The 14,967-nt window shown below is 51.1% G+C and overlaps 7 protein-coding genes and 1 non-coding gene across 8 annotated transcripts; 3 read left to right on the top strand and 5 right to left on the bottom strand.

The window, feature by feature from the left end:
* Positions 1-922: 922 nt before the first annotated feature.
* On the top strand, positions 923-2,216 carry BBK36DRAFT_1130686 (subtilisin-like protein; the record flags this gene model as incomplete). Its single annotated transcript, XM_024891868.1, has 3 exons — positions 923-1,131; positions 1,198-1,567; positions 1,638-2,216. The coding sequence occupies 3 exons, from the start codon at positions 923-925 to the stop codon at positions 2,214-2,216; spliced, it is 1,158 nt and encodes a 385-aa protein (XP_024745194.1).
* Positions 2,217-2,479: 263 nt separating this feature from the next.
* BBK36DRAFT_1130706 (general substrate transporter) lies at positions 2,480-4,169 on the bottom strand (the record flags this gene model as incomplete). The annotated part of the gene is made up of 3 exons (XM_024891870.1): positions 2,480-2,774; positions 2,832-3,831; positions 3,905-4,169. 3 exons carry the CDS (start codon positions 4,167-4,169, stop codon positions 2,480-2,482), a joined length of 1,560 nt encoding a protein of 519 aa, XP_024745195.1.
* Positions 4,170-5,101: 932 nt separating this feature from the next.
* BBK36DRAFT_1130651 (hypothetical protein) lies at positions 5,102-6,768 on the top strand (the record flags this gene model as incomplete). The annotated part of the gene is made up of 3 exons (XM_024891861.1): positions 5,102-5,880; positions 5,957-6,392; positions 6,463-6,768. The coding sequence occupies 3 exons, from the start codon at positions 5,102-5,104 to the stop codon at positions 6,766-6,768; spliced, it is 1,521 nt and encodes a 506-aa protein (XP_024745196.1).
* Positions 6,769-6,780: 12 nt separating this feature from the next.
* On the bottom strand, positions 6,781-8,211 carry BBK36DRAFT_1130803 (alkaline phosphatase-like protein; the record flags this gene model as incomplete). The annotated part of the gene is made up of 1 exon (XM_024891883.1): positions 6,781-8,211. The coding sequence occupies one exon, from the start codon at positions 8,209-8,211 to the stop codon at positions 6,781-6,783; it is 1,431 nt and encodes a 476-aa protein (XP_024745197.1).
* Positions 8,212-8,931: 720 nt separating this feature from the next.
* BBK36DRAFT_t192 lies at positions 8,932-9,011 on the top strand. The gene has a single exon. It is a non-coding gene; the product is annotated as a tRNA-Gly (tRNA).
* Positions 9,012-9,190: 179 nt separating this feature from the next.
* On the bottom strand, positions 9,191-10,063 carry BBK36DRAFT_1130754 (Cloroperoxidase; the record flags this gene model as incomplete). The annotated part of the gene is made up of 2 exons (XM_024891873.1): positions 9,191-9,857; positions 9,924-10,063. The coding sequence occupies 2 exons, from the start codon at positions 10,061-10,063 to the stop codon at positions 9,191-9,193; spliced, it is 807 nt and encodes a 268-aa protein (XP_024745198.1).
* An 861-nt stretch (positions 10,064-10,924) lies between these two features.
* On the bottom strand, positions 10,925-12,503 carry BBK36DRAFT_1130852 (hypothetical protein; the record flags this gene model as incomplete). The annotated part of the gene is made up of 4 exons (XM_024891890.1): positions 10,925-11,011; positions 11,077-11,429; positions 11,492-11,603; positions 11,661-12,503. The coding sequence occupies 4 exons, from the start codon at positions 12,501-12,503 to the stop codon at positions 10,925-10,927; spliced, it is 1,395 nt and encodes a 464-aa protein (XP_024745199.1).
* A 641-nt stretch (positions 12,504-13,144) lies between these two features.
* On the bottom strand, positions 13,145-14,926 carry BBK36DRAFT_1163591 (MFS general substrate transporter; the record flags this gene model as incomplete). Its single annotated transcript, XM_024894551.1, has 6 exons — positions 13,145-14,014; positions 14,084-14,401; positions 14,455-14,569; positions 14,622-14,684; positions 14,746-14,834; positions 14,891-14,926. 6 exons carry the CDS (start codon positions 14,924-14,926, stop codon positions 13,145-13,147), a joined length of 1,491 nt encoding a protein of 496 aa, XP_024745200.1.
* Between the last annotated feature and the right edge of the window lie 41 nt (positions 14,927-14,967).

The following is a 14,967-nucleotide window of genomic DNA, read 5'->3' on the forward strand; positions in this document are numbered from 1 at the left end:
CGCCGCGCTCATTATATGAATCTGTCATCAAACTCTCTCTTTAATTTTTTGAGTGACAGTTTCGTCTGCTCTAGACCGCATGGTGCAAGAGTACATCTATCCGGTTTTCTAGATCCTGACCTCAGCCTGGACCTGCTTGTGGCTAGTTGCGACGAAAAATCATGGGTTTGCGCCAAATGCAATTGGTATATATCCAGCTTCATCTTCCATCTCGCCGTTTATGATGGCTAATACTCATCGCAGGGCTCTGCGTCCCAAAGCATTTGACACTTTCAAGCATGACAAATTTGCGAACTCTGGATTCGGAACTCATGTGTCCAAGATGCTCAACCTCGCCTTTGACAATCGCGGGATATGGCATGACAGGGTCCAAGCGGTGATGATGGATCAATTCGAAGTCCCAGAATCTCTGCCTACTCTCGAGGAGTTGGTGATTTGCCCTCCAAGCGCTAGAGACAAGACGGCCGAAACGGGCGAGTTCGAGCCAGAGGACGAGAAAATTGTCGAACTGCTCCTCGCATCATCTCTATTCCATCTCAACGCTAGCTATTGGCTTCGCGGCGGCTTAGACATGGATCGCGTCCTGATATTCGGCACTCCGCGTAACCGTGACCTTCTCAGACGCTGGCGACCTTATGTCGCTTGCTCGCTCAAAGACGCCTCGGAGACGGAAGAAGCAGAAGACGAAGATATACTATCGCTCGGCCTATTGATCATGGAGATGGAAGCCAAGCGACGACTCCGGCCGAAAGCCGCAGATATCGATTGGATAACTGGGCTGCCTTCCAAAGACAGCATGCTCAAACGCGCTCTTGTCGAGTGGAAGAGGAGGCTCGAGGACAGCTACCAGCAAATTGGCAAGTCTTGCCTAAACTTCCGAGAACTAGTCGAGAAGTTTTATCATCCCGCATTGCCTGATAGCATGAAGCGGACCGCGGCGATCTACAGGTACATCCTGGCTCCATTGCATCAACTTATCACCCAGAGATACTGCAGCACGTCTCTTCTCTTCAAAGGGTTTCCCCAATCGACAAAGGACTCCCGGCTCCCGTCAACAAACCTCTCCCAGCCCGAGTGGGGATCACCATTGAAGTGGTTTGATGACTCCGAGTCGAGCTTGCACGACCCGATGTAGGTATAACCCTATGTTTGCAAGTACTTGTCGAGGATACAACTTGATACTGACACTGCATGTAGCAAAATATCGTATGCGACAGAGTTTATGCGGAGCATCCGACCTTTTGTCGAAATGATTCGAAATCTTCCCGATTCGTGCGCGGCGCCGCCTCCCTGGGAATCATGGAGGACGCGGAAAATCCGAATTGCAATCATTGACACGGGCATCGATGCAGAGAACGACATCATGATGGAAATGGCTCTTGCGTATGGCTCTATTAAGGCCTGTCGCGGCTTCGCAGGTGACGAAGAAGACTTCCAAGATTCTCACGGCCACGGGACGCACATTGCTCGACTTATGCTTACTGTTGCTCCTGCAGCGGAACTATATGTTGCAAAAGTTGCCAACGAGAAGACTCTTGATGCATCAGCTCTGTCTCGCATAGCTGAGGTACCTGCTCCCGATGCCTACCTAGAGCCCGGTAGACATCGTTTTCATTTTGCTGACCTCAAATTGATAGGCCATCAAGTGGGCTCACAAGTCAATGAAAGTCGACATCATATCACTTTCGTTCGGCTTGGACCACAACAATCGAAATGTCGAGATTGACAAGGCAATCTTCAATGCCATCTCAGACAACACAATCATCTTCGCTGCAGCCGCCAACAGCGGTGGCAATAGACCCAGGGCATATCCCGCCAACAGGCGCACAGGCGTGATATGTGTCCACGCAAGCGACGGCCGAGGCAACGACGGCGGAATAAGCCCTTCTCCCGAGGCAAGAAAGTCGAATTTTTCTACGCTGGGCATCTCCATTGAGTCCAAATGGAAGGGGAAGAAGGTGCTGAAGTCGGGGACATCGTTTGCAACTCCCATTGCCGCCGCTCTTGCTGCGAATATGCTTGAGTTTGCTCGATACAAATGCTCGCTCGACGAGTACGAGCAGAGGCGGCTGCACAGTTACGATAGCATCGAGGAGGTACTTCATCTGATGTCGGAAGAGCGGCAGGGGTACCACTATATCATGCCGCTGCGCCTGTGGGATGGCGCGGATGAGAAGGACGTGGTCAGAAAACTGGTCGAAATTGCTCGATCATGAGGAGGTCAGTAATTTGGCCAGATCTCATATTGGCCGACATGGTTAGAATAACCACATGAAAAGTTAGATGATAGATAGGTGGAATGGCTCACGAGTCGCCTTACAGGACGATGGGAGGCAGACAGACGGTGACCAACGCTGGGGCGCTGCTCTATCTGTATAGAAGCAGGTTTGACGAGGATGTGGCAATAAATGATCGGTTGCCGATGTTTTCAACCTCATAGCGGTAAAGCCGAGGATCAGTGAATCTATCGTTTCGTCCGCTAAATCTTATATATACTACTAGGTCTGCCAATAGGCACCGTCTCCATCTCAATGGCCTCTGCCCTATCCCCACCCTTGTGTTCCAATACGTAGCTGCCAAACTGTCTAGTCGGAATGTTTTTGTCAAACATTTCGTTGATCTCTTCCAAACTCCGTCCCTTCATTTCTGGAACACAGAAATAGGCAAAGAAGAAAGAGCAGATAGCCAATGCCCCGAATATGAAGCCGACTTTCGACTGCAAATTTGCATACGGCTTATTGAGCAAGTATGGGGTGAAGAATGAGAATAGGAAGCTAGAGACGCCAGTGTCAGCAACGTACTTTCGTAGACACATTTACTGTAAAACTTACTTGGTCACAATATTCACAATGGAAGCAACTCTCTGAGTCTTGTCTCGAAGTCGTGAGGCCGGAAGCTCAGTCGTCACGATGTAGTTGAGCGGATCCCAACTAAAACATAGACTCGCCGACGACAGCGCCGTAGCGGCAATGATGACTTGTTTCTGCACGAGACTGGGATGCGCCGACGTTCCGATGCCTCCCATGGTGAACAGCCATATCACCTGAAGAACAGAACCGGTCATGAGGATCGGACGACGGCCGATCTTGTCCGTGATGGTGATTCCAACCAAGCAGGAGAGGAAGTTGATGGAAGAGCTCATGATAGAATAGTTGAAGGGATTTATCGAGCCAATGGACTGTACAAACAGCGTCCCATATGCGGCAGTGAACGGCGATCCTGTGGCTTGGATGAAAAAGTTCATGCCCATGGCGACAAGAGTGCGCCTTCGGTTGGTGCCTCGGAAAAGGTCTGAATAGCGTCCTTTATTGTGCTCCTCCGCCAGAGAGAGGCGCAGTATCGCCAGATCTTCGAGAGCATTGTAAGAGGGATCAGAGCCACGGAGTGTCTGCAGAGACCGGAGTGCTTCCTCCTCTCTGTCCTGCAGCAGCAGCCACCTGGGCGACTCGGGGATGAACCAGATGCATGATGCCACCGTCAACGGCACGATATAGAAGAGGCCCATGGGGATTCTCCATGCCGCGTTGCTGGAAAGACCGCTTGTGCCCCGGCAGACGCTGTTGATGATGACGCCGCCGAGCAACAAGCTCGTTTGATACGTTCCAACAGCAAAGCCTCGAATGGGGGCTGGGACAATCTCGGCCTGGAAAGGAGGACACGTGGAAAGTTCCATGCCGATGTATGTATAGTTGAGGATGCGGCCTGCAAGGACTTGCCCTCGTTTTGTGGCGGAGATGAGCACTGTCGCAGACATCATAGCCCAGAGGGACATGCAGAACATGGACATTCTGCGGCCATAGCGAGCACTGATGATGCTGCCAACATAGAGACCTGAGGTGATTGTGTTAGTTGGATTTATACTCTTCTGATGAAAAGCTATGCCATCGATAGGTCATCGACTTACCAACAGCGAACCCAATGAAATTGAGGCTGTTCAGAAGAGACAGATAGTACGTAGGTATGGCATAGCTGTTGGTCTCCGGGTTGTAGTCTCCAAACTGCTTTTTATAAGCAAGCATGGCTTGGCTGGTAGCAATCCCCTGGTTGTCGAAGCCATAGTTGAACGTCGACAAGGCAATCAGCGCCACGGACAGGGCCAGCCGAGGAGTGAAATGCCGGGCGAAGCGGTTCTCTCGAAGGACTGAGAATGAAATGCTGTGGGAGCGCATATTTGCGAGCTGCGAGAGTCCTCAACTACTCCTTGCGGCGTTCTCTGGATGACTCGAGGTCATATACACGCCAGCCTGGCCGCCCCAGCAGTCTCGATTCGGAGCAGCAGGGAAGGAGAGAAATCATGATTGAGTGCCTCAGGGGGCCATTACAAGTTTGCCCAACCACGTTATGGTTATCCAAGTCACCGATTAGGCCATGCCTCGTCGAGACGGGAGAAGTGTCGCTCTGCCAGTATTGGTGATAGTGTCCATTCTAGAGGCAAGGTCGAAGGAGGTTTGACAGACAAAGCCTTAGCTGGATGCAAAAGATCATGTGTTTCTTGGGAGGCTATAAAATCTCCCCGCGCCTATGCAAAATCTTTCCGCGCGTAAGCAGAGGTTGAGGCTAGTTTAGAACGAGGCGGTCATCCTCTAGATGCTCGGTAGCGAAGCTAACTCGTCTTCTTACGGTCGTCTAACAGTCGTCTAAGGCTCTAGTCTGATGGCTGGCGCGATGGATTGAGCACTATAGACGCACCCATGAGGAGTTGGAAGCTCAGACGGATCCATCTTCAAGTTACTCACTATGGAAAAGCCAGAATAGAGGCCGTCTTGAAGATGTTCGCCAGGGGAGCAGGATGCGGGTTGCATGACACGTTCCACGCAACCCCATCTAATGCAAGGCACAAACGGGATGCCAGGCACAAGATGCCAACCAAGCACTCAATCTCATCGTATCCCCCGCACCGAGCCCGTCTTCCATCTCCACAGTGCTCGGGTTTGACGCCCCTCCACGAGCTGTGGCAACGGACTAGCATCAAACTCAATATCATGGATGCCCAAAAGCGAAGAGATGCAGAGAAAGCTGGAGCCACCCGGATTCTTCGCATCTTGCACCTCCATTCTGACAAATACAGCCTGGGATAAGGGACCACCAACCAACCTTGGAGATGGCTCGAGATCGCGCCTGCGATGCCTGTGCAGCTCGAAAGGTGAAGTGTGATCGAGGCCTGCCGTGTAAACGATGCAAGAGCCTCTCGATCCAATGCGTGGCTGAACGAAGGCGGCTCAAGGCCGGGCCAAAGGGGCCATGGGCGCAGAGGAAGCGCGAGGCCCTGTTGAATAATAAGTCGGCAATGGAGGCGGCCATGATCAATAGAAAGTCGCCAATCCCCGTATCTGACGGCGATGCGACTTATCCGCAGCGGTCGCCACAACAATCTCATGCCTATCCTGGCATGAATCGCATTCCGTCGTCGGCGTTTGAGCATTATCTCGGTCTCTATCAGCAAGCTCTGTATCCCGTGTGGCCGGTGGTGAAGATAGAGACCCTGCTCGATCGGCTGCGGGACTCCACTGACATCGAGGCATATGCACTTGCTGCAGCTGTCAGTGCAGTCACTATTGCACAACTCAAGCCCATGTCTCACGAGGCTTTGGGTCGTTTCGGGGGCGATGATGGCGCCTTTATGGCTGCTGAGTCCTCGCGAGCAAGGCATGAGATGGACTATCTAGAGCACCCTTCCACCAGTGTCTTGCTATCTTCATTCTTCTTACACGTCTCGTATGCAAACCGTGGCCATATTCGAAAGGGGGCCATGTTGCTACGTGAAGCCATCACGTTTGCCCAGATGCTGGGCCTCGATAAGGCGATGCATTATGCGAGTCTCTCTAAACTGGAGGCTCAGCGGCATCTACGCATCATATGGTTGCTTTTTGTGACGGAAAGGTGAGTATGAGTCGGTCGTCCTGGTCAGGCTGGCTGAGAACCACCTACTAATGAATCAATCATGAAAATATTAAAGAGGACACACTACTCGATTTGACTTTCCAAGGATACTGCAGCTTGATCCTGATCTACCCGAGTTGGAGGTAGACGAGAATCCCCCAATCCTATTCGCCTTCATCAGCTTGAGCAAGCTCTTCCAGGGCTTTGCCAACGCAATGGATGGCGATGGATCACCACAGACGTACGAGTATTTTGCTTCCATGCATGCTCGGTTACGGGGCATCAGCCAGGCCTCGCCAAACTGCACAGACTTACAGAGAGCCGACTTTCTCTTGACGCAGCAGTGGATGAGGATTGTATTGTGGAAAACGTCCATGTACTACATCAATCTCTTACCCAACTCGACAGATGAAGGTCTAGGACTCTGTTTCCCGGATCATATTGCGCGAAACGTAGTCAAGAACATAGACGTATTTCCCAGATCCGTGATTGAAGCACACGGACTCGGAATGGTAAGCAATAACTTGCAAGCCTGGTTGATGGCTACCCAGTTCAATAGTATTAACACTTTGCTGCTTGTAGGAAATGAAGCTATTTGAGGTGGCAATGTCCCTAGCTGACATCCTACTTTGTCTCCCGACGACATTCGAGGGCAAGCAGCTGATGAATGTTGGCCCGCGGGATGTGTTGAATCGCCTTTCCGAGTTTCTGACGTATTTTCGAGGTGGTGGAGACAATGTCAAGCTCCAGATTTTGCATGACAAGATGCAGGAGATTTCGAGGAGCATTGCCCAGCAGCCTCGTCTATTGGAGGAAGACCAAGAGCCAGATGCTGAACCGCTCGAATGGACTCGGCCTTGCGGAAATGAGTCTTCGATTGTGTTGTAGATCCGACAACGGTCACTTGTTGCCTGGTGCCGCAAGTTCAAAGTCGAACCGATCTGGAATCTTCAATCCGGCATCAATATGCCCTTGCATCTCTGACAACGAAACGCCATCTCGTACCAACCATGGATCCTTCGTCAATCTTTGCCAATCCTCGAGTTCCTCCCGAAACCCCAGCAAAAGTTCTTTATACTCTGGACGATCCGCCAGATTCACTACTTCTCTAGGGTCTTGATCCATATCATACAGCTCCTCCGGAGGTCGGCGGATGTATGACTCCAAAGAGCGCTCTCCAACTTTGACCGGAAATTGAGAGTTGCGAATGCCTTCCCATGAGAGAGAGGCGTAGAGATCTGTCGAAAAGGGAAAGTCAAGCTTCCAGGCTATGTTGCGGTGGTATTTGTAGCGCGATGTGCGCAGGAATCGTGTCGGGTAGTAGTTTGTGACTTCGTGAAAAGTATGGGATCCAACTACTCTTGTCCAGTCATTATGTGTCTTTGGAGTATCAAGAATTGGTAAAATGGAGCGGCCTAGCCGAGGGGGAGAGGTCGATGAAGACGGTGTTGGGCTATCGTATCCTGCCCAGTCGAGAAATGTGGGCAAGATGTCGATAAAAGAAATGAAATTTGGGTTCTTCAGCCCTGATTTCCCCTGAGGGTGTCTTATGATGAATGGTAATCTCACACCCGCGTCGTAGAGTGTTGTCTTGGAATTGAGAAATGGCGGTCCGTTGTCGCTCGTCAAGAGAACGAGGGTGTCATCGCCAAATCCAGCCTTCTCCAAGGCATCCATGATGCGGCCAAATCCCCGATCAACTCTTCCAACGGAGCGATAGTACTCTGCGACTTCCTGGCGAACTTCGGGGATGTCGTTGAGAAATTCAGGAACAGTGATTCTTGCAGGGTCATACACAGGATCGGGACCCGACACGCTCTCATCACCGTTGCCGAATCCCCCACGAGTGGAATCCCGATGAGGATCCATGAAGCCCACCGTTAGGAAGAATGGTCGCTCATCATCCTTTGCCGACTGAAAGAACAAATCAGCCTGTTTGGCCACCCAAGACACATCCCGCGTTGGGCTTTCTTTTCGCACTTCCCACGGATACACATGCTCTGGCCCAACGTGTATCTTCCCAATAATACCGGTCAGATACCCAAGATCGCGGAACAGTTTAGGCGCAGTATCAATGTGATCAAACGTCATGAAATGGTGATTGGTATGCTGCAGTCCGTACTGCCCGTTTTGATGCGTATGAAGGCCAGTGTAAATGACCGATCGGCTGCCGCTGCACGATGCCGTGCTGGCAAAGGCATTGTCAAAGAGCGTGCCCTGAGCGGTGAAGCGGTCGATGCTGGGCGTTGATATTGTAGAGTCGCCGTAGCAGCCGAGGGACTTGCCCATGTCGTCTGCAATGACGAGGAGGATGTTTTTCTTTGGCGCCATGATGATGCCGTCGCCAGTTCGTTGACATGTAGGAGGTTGAACTTAGAGTCGTCTAATGAAACCCGGGAACGGAAGAGTTTTCAACCTCTTGCACGCAAATACAGCAAGAGGCCGAATATCCGATTCATTTATGTTGTTTTCACGGGAATACCGATCCATCTACCGATCCATCTATCCTTTCGTCATTGAGGCATCTATTACTCGACGCGGTGGTGCTGGGGAGCTAGCAATTGGTGGATAGATTTGCGGCAAGATTTTTGGGGCGTCGGGATGACATTCCTCTTCAGCTACTTACATGCTTGCTGTATCTCTGACTTCGGAATGCATCCGAGCATTCAGATGACGTTGGACGTATATTGAGCCAATTCCTAAAATATCGCATCGTTTATCTTGGCCGAGTAGAAACGAGGCTCTCCAGTGGTCATCTGAGAGAGGAACAGTTGCAGAGTAGAAAGCTCATCTGTACACAAAAGAATCTGGTTGGCAGAGGCGGCAGTACTGCACGACTGTTGGATGCTGATTTTTTTGTTGCAGCAAAGATGAGGTGAATGTCTGCATCATATTGATAGCATAATCATTTTACATCAAGAGTCGCCAATTTACATGATTCAAGGGTAGCAATGTTGCATTGTCATTCGAATGCACCGACCCTACTGTTACTCTTCCCCAAACCATGCTGGTCTTGCTTGACCTGGAATAAGTCGCCAATCAGACATCGAAGCGTAATTGGTTTAGTGGTAAAATTCTCCGTTGCCATCCGCAACGTCGGGGAGCCCTGGGTTCGATTCCCAGATTACGCATTGGAATTTCATCTCTTTTTGTCCTTTTCCTCCATTTTTTTTTTCTTTTTTTTTTTTTTTTTTTTTTTTTTTTTTTTTTTTTTTCAACGCCTGCTGACACGCGAACAATTGTAATGTGACAATAAGATTTTACATGTAGATGATGTACATACAATCTACCATTCGACTAGAATCGTCCCTCAAAGCTCGCTACGAGTCTCCTGCTTCTGCAGAAACGAGGGCACAAACATCTTCCACAGCGGCCCCTTTCCAGCCAGCAGCCTCGTCTCCGCAAACACGCCCTTCATAGCCGGCAGAAAGTCCATGATGCCCAGCTTCCGCTCAGATCTCTTCCATCCCAGCTCGACCGGGAATCGTTCCTCCGTCAACCACGTCTCGACCTTCTTCTTGGGCGCGCAATACGAGTCCGCCGAGGGGAAGCTCCATCCCGATGGAAGCGGCCCGTCGTTCATCATCCCCAAAAGAAGACTTGCCTCCAAATACGCGAAAACAGTGTCCATCAGCGTCATTTCCTGAGGCGCTGAGAGGTTCTCGACGCGCAGACGAGTCTTTGCAAGCGAAGAAACTGTGAGGCAGTCGGTAGAGCTGTCCTCTAGAAGAAGCTTGATGCGCTCAGGGGAGGCAGCACAGTCTAGGCTATCCACGTCGGTGACATCGTCTCGCGTGAGGGACGCAATGTGCTGTAGGATGCCGGGACGGTTAAGTTCGGGCAGATCGAAGGCGGATTTGTGCACAGCCTTCAAGAAGTCGTTTCCGACCTTTGAAGCTACCCAACCATCGAAATTGATGGCTTCGGTAACTGCATCGGACAATAGCTGTGCTGTAATATTGCGGCCGTTGTGAGGTCTTGACACATCAATTAGCCACCCATAACCATCATCAATTGGCATCCAGTTGGAGAGAAATCAGTACAGGTAGTTGTGGTTTGCCAGTGTATTCAGCATTGGGCAAGGACCCCGCAAGTCATCCGGGCCAGGAGCTTCATATGGTCGAAGGCCCTCTGTGGCAGCCGACACGGCGATGAGAGAAGCAAGCACAATCTTTGAGGCCATTGTGTGCTGGATTCGGCGATGGAGATGTAACAAGACAAATGGCACACGCGTAGATTTGACCGAAAAGACACGAATCTCCGCATTGACTGTCAGACCGGAGAGTCTACGTCTTTACTGGGATCGGGCTTCACGCACAGCTATCTTGACAGCAAATAGCATCATCACGTGGCGGTGAGCTGACAGGGTCTCTAACCTCACGTTTTCTCCTCTTGAGATAAGCGAGCATTCTCATTAGGTATAGGCACCGTCTTGATGACTGGGCGGCAGCTGTCAGCAAAGCTCCGACTATATTCTCCGGCGATTACGGGGATTGAAGATTGTGGAAGATGACGATGGTGGGGGGGAAATAGGTAAATAAGCACAAGCTGAGAGGTCGGAACTTGACAAGGTGGTGTAAGCCTGCCGGTGGCCGGCAATCCGGATCTGGATTCCTAGATCCCTGGCCATTTAGGAGTGACTTGCGCGTGTACTCCGCATTGAAGCATCTTTACATCCTCCATGGAGATTTGCCCAAGGCTGTTCCAAATACAAGGTAGTGTGGTAAAGTCCCTGAAAGCGAGTGTAAATCTCACTTGCAGTCTCCTCCACCTCGGTGCCGTATGAGAATCCAGAAGCGCGGAATAAAAACATGACTGAAGCGGGTCCTGGATGCGGCACGTCTGGGCCACCAAGGGATGGGATCTGGTCACTGGGTCGGCGACATCTGATTACCCAAACTGCTCGAATTGTTCCCGAGCCTGTCTTAGAACATCTTGGGTTCTGCACGGATGACACTTTATGCAAGATTTCGAAAGAACAGCAGTGTCTAGACCGTAATAGAGACATGGACACACTTGACAACCTCTGTGGAACACCACCGGATCATGCGTAGGAGTACTTCCTCCTTTCGGCAGCAGAAAACGTCGTAATGTCAAACTGATTACCTCCTCGGTTGCCATAAGCCGCAAGCTAAAAAGATACCATGGTCAGCTTTGCATCAACAAAAAGGTGGCAAAAGCGCATATGCAACGTACCTTGCTGGGAAACGTCCCCTTGGACCACTTGGCCTGCGACGCAGCAGTCTTCCCTGCACCCAACTCATTGATGCCTTCCAGAGTCTCGTCAAACTTCTTCGGTCCAGCCAGCGTGATCTTTGCGATGGTGGCTTGCTTGACGACGTAAGGGGTCCAGCCGATCTGGTCTTCCCAGCCGTAATCAGCGCCCATTGAGTGGGCGTAGCTCAGGACAAGGGCGAGCATGATGCCGATGTTGGGGATAGAAGAGTCCTGGACAAAGAGATCGTTCTTCTGAAGGGAGGCGATGACGGTGATGGTCATGTAGCCGACGAGCTCGAGAATCTTGCCACAGCGGTCGGCATCGTCGCACACTTTGGAGGCATCAGTAAAGGAACCACAGATGTGGTGATTTGTCAAGGAGACAAGGACTTACTCTGGAATTCGACACAACCGCTGTTGAGGACCAAGGCGAGCCCTTCAAGCTCAAACCACAGCTCCATCGGGGTATGAGTCTTGCGCTTGAGCACCTTTTCAAAGTTGACAAACTATAACCGCGGGTTAGCCACTGGTAGTTGGTCAAATATCGCCATTGGGATACTCACAAGGTTCTCCAACACTTCGATGGTGCCATACCAGGTAAAGTCATTGTAAACATGCATGGCAAAGTCATCCTGGTCTCTCTTGAGCAACTCCGAGATCCACCACTTGTGTCGCTCATTGCCACGCATCGTCGAAACCCATTTATGCTCGGGATGCAAGGAAGCAAGCTTGCCCACAACCTTGTGCATGGCAGCATGCTCTTCCCTGGCCTTTTCCTTTCTGGCTTTGGCTCCCTCCTTTTGCTCGTCATCATCATCCTCGTCATCCTCCTCATCTTCGTCCTCGTCCTCGTCATCGTCATCATATTCGTCTTCTTCCGAGTCCCGGGCTTCCAACGCAGGCGGATGAATGCAAACAAAATCGTCAGGCGCATCGCCCTCGTCGTCTGCGCGAGGCTCGCCCTTGGCAAAAGCCTCTTCTCTCATCTTCCAGTGCTTGGCAGTCAAGCCAATGGACTTTTTGTTTGCTTCAAGCCAGGGCCCATTGAGCTCCCACCAGCGGCGGTTCATCAGAGTAAACCCGTGGTCGGGGTCGCCATCAATGGACGACCACCGCTTTGACAGGACCATCTTATCGAGGGCCTTGATGCTCTCCTGGGGGAACACCTGCGGGATGAAAAACTCGCCATTGGGTCCGACTGGCACTCTGCGAGTGTTGGGAATACGCGAATTGCCCGAAGGGGACTCTGCAGGCGGCGCAGGTCCTGCAGTTACTGCGGGCTCTGCTGTCTCTGTCGGCTTTGCGGCCGTCTTCTTACTCGCAGGAGCAGCTCTTTTAGTGGTGGCGGCCCTTTTGGCGGGGGGCTTCTGGGCACCACCGTCTGTGTCTCTGATTGAGCGCTTCATGGCTGCGAAATTGACGACCAAAGGGCTCAATTGGCAATGAGAATGGAAGAAACAAGACGAACAAAGACGAAGACGCGAGATGCAGAGCAAACGCTTTGTTGATATCAAAAGTGGTGGCCCGTCTGGTGTTTTTGCACCGCGTTAATTGGTTGACGTCAGTTGGCCATCAAAATGGTGCGAGAAAAAGGGGAAACAAAGTGACCTGTCAGTTTGAGACGCGATTTTCTGGGGACCTGGAGAGACGCGTTTGTTTAACTGGAGCTGAATGTCCGCTTGGGCAGTTATTGGCTGGGGTTGACATGGATGTCAGAGCGTGGGAATACTAATGGGCTTGTGTCACGCTAGAAGTTCTACATAGTTTCAGTTGATGATCCGCTGTGAGAAGTCATCATGTTGCTGGTCTTAGTATTCATCAGAGTGAAGCCATCGAACAGGGGACATGAGTAATTCACAGATGTCCTATGGGAGAGGTGAGAAGTTGGCAATTGACGGAGAGTCTTCGATGAAAGAAGCATTCAATCTATTGTCTATATTGGTTTCGTAAGTACCAGGTTCTCTGCCTCTGCGTATCACAGCCGGAGTCCGCAGAGGAGGCATGACGGTGAGGGCCTAACCCGCAATCATGCACATCTATCAATGTCTCATTTCGAGGCATCCTCTTGGAAAGGCGACCTCTTTCTCAGCTTTGCCCCCACGCGATTAAATAAGATTGGCATCAAGACCAGGGCCAAGGTGACGAAGCCTAGCAACGAATTACCCCAGCCATATCCCAGGGCATCGTACATGGGCGGGCCAGCAAGAGGCAGAAGCGCACCACAAAGCGATCGAGTCACCGTGATGGCTGCAATCCCCGAAGCCGCATAAAGTGGGAAACAGTCGATAATGTACGTTTGCAGCGTCCCGAAAATGCCAATCAAGCCAAATGCAAACGGGAACAAGCCGATGATGGGTACAATCCAGTGCGTGTGCGCCTGGACGGACCAGCCGTACCAGAAGAACGAGATCGGGACGAAGAGTGAAAAGGGAACCGTGAGGGGAAGACGCATTTCCGGCTCGAACACGTTATTGTTGCGGGCCTTGAGCTTGACAAGCACTCTGTCGCTGAAAAAACCAAATACCACTTGGCCGGCAACGAAGCCCAATCCCAAGCCGATGTATGCCAGCCCGCTGATCTGTTCACTCCAGTGATAATCGCTCTGAAAGACCTCCGTCACAGTCGTGAAGAGGAGATATAGACAGCCGTATACGACTGCGATGTATAGTGCCACAATGGCGACAATGGGTGATCCGAAGAGCAGTTGGAAGGGCGTCGTCAGTCGGTGGATGAAGTGTGCTGTTGTGCTCTCCTCCTTGCGAGTATCGTCGTAGTAGCTGCGAAGATCAGGACGGTTGAGTTCTTTTCGCAAGCGGTTCGTCTTGCGCTGAATGATGATGACGGGGTTTGTTTCGCGGTTGAAGATCATGACAAACAGCGTAAATGTGCCGCCGACGATGACCAGGACCCAAAAGACCTACATTATCCGACGAGTTAATATACGTAGGAGACTAAACTGAGATTGCGTAGAAACATCATGACTTACCCATCTCCATCCGGCACCTTCAGCAATAAATCCACCGCAAATAGGCCCCAAGACGGGTCCAAAAAGCGGCCCAGACGAGTAGATGGCCATGGCGAGTCCACGCTGCTCCGGCTCGAACAGGTCAGACACGACTCCGCCGCCAATTGTAAGACATCCAGAGCCTCCCAGCCCAGTGAGCAGTCGGAAGACGATAATCGAGGAGAAGTTGGGTGCAAGAGCGCACCCTATCTGGAAGAGGACAAAGGCTGATGTTGCCAAGCTGAGGATTATTCGACGTCCGTAGATTTCACTGAGTGGTGATAGGAATAATGGACCAAACTATTGCCTTGTTAGCTGTGTTTTGAAAACCATGAAAGTGAGCTGATACTCACGCCATAGCCGAATAGGTAGGCTGTCACACCCAGAGATTTGAGAACCGTTCCCTTTGTGCGAAATTCTTCTGCTGCGTTTGCTACTGCTGGAGCAAAGATGGATGAAGCTAATGGACTGTGAAAGTTTAGTCGCCATGATTTCATACGTTGAAGGGATCCTGACCTACCTGATCAATGTGATGATACTGACCAGCGAGAGGAGAAACCACTTTCTGAGAAAAGGATAGTTTCTGTTGCAACAATGTTAGGTTGTTGATGCCAGACTTGGAGAAAGGGGGACGTCTATCTTACCTTGGATTCAATGGATCATCCTGGCTTTCCCATGCTATGATGCCCTTTTCCATGTCTGTCACAGGATAAACCTCCCCTCTTGTCTCTTGCTGTCATTGTTTTCAGTAATAGTCTTCTCATGGCGTGTGCAGTAGGTTTGGCGTACCTTTTCAGTATCATCTTGCTGGGATTTCTCGGACATATTGAATGAGAGCCAAAGACGCCTTCTACCAATATCTAGCG

This window comes from Trichoderma citrinoviride, assembly GCF_003025115.1.
Source record: "Trichoderma citrinoviride strain TUCIM 6016 unplaced genomic scaffold BBK36scaffold_21, whole genome shotgun sequence".
NCBI classification, from domain to species: Eukaryota; Fungi; Ascomycota; class Sordariomycetes; order Hypocreales; family Hypocreaceae; genus Trichoderma; species Trichoderma citrinoviride.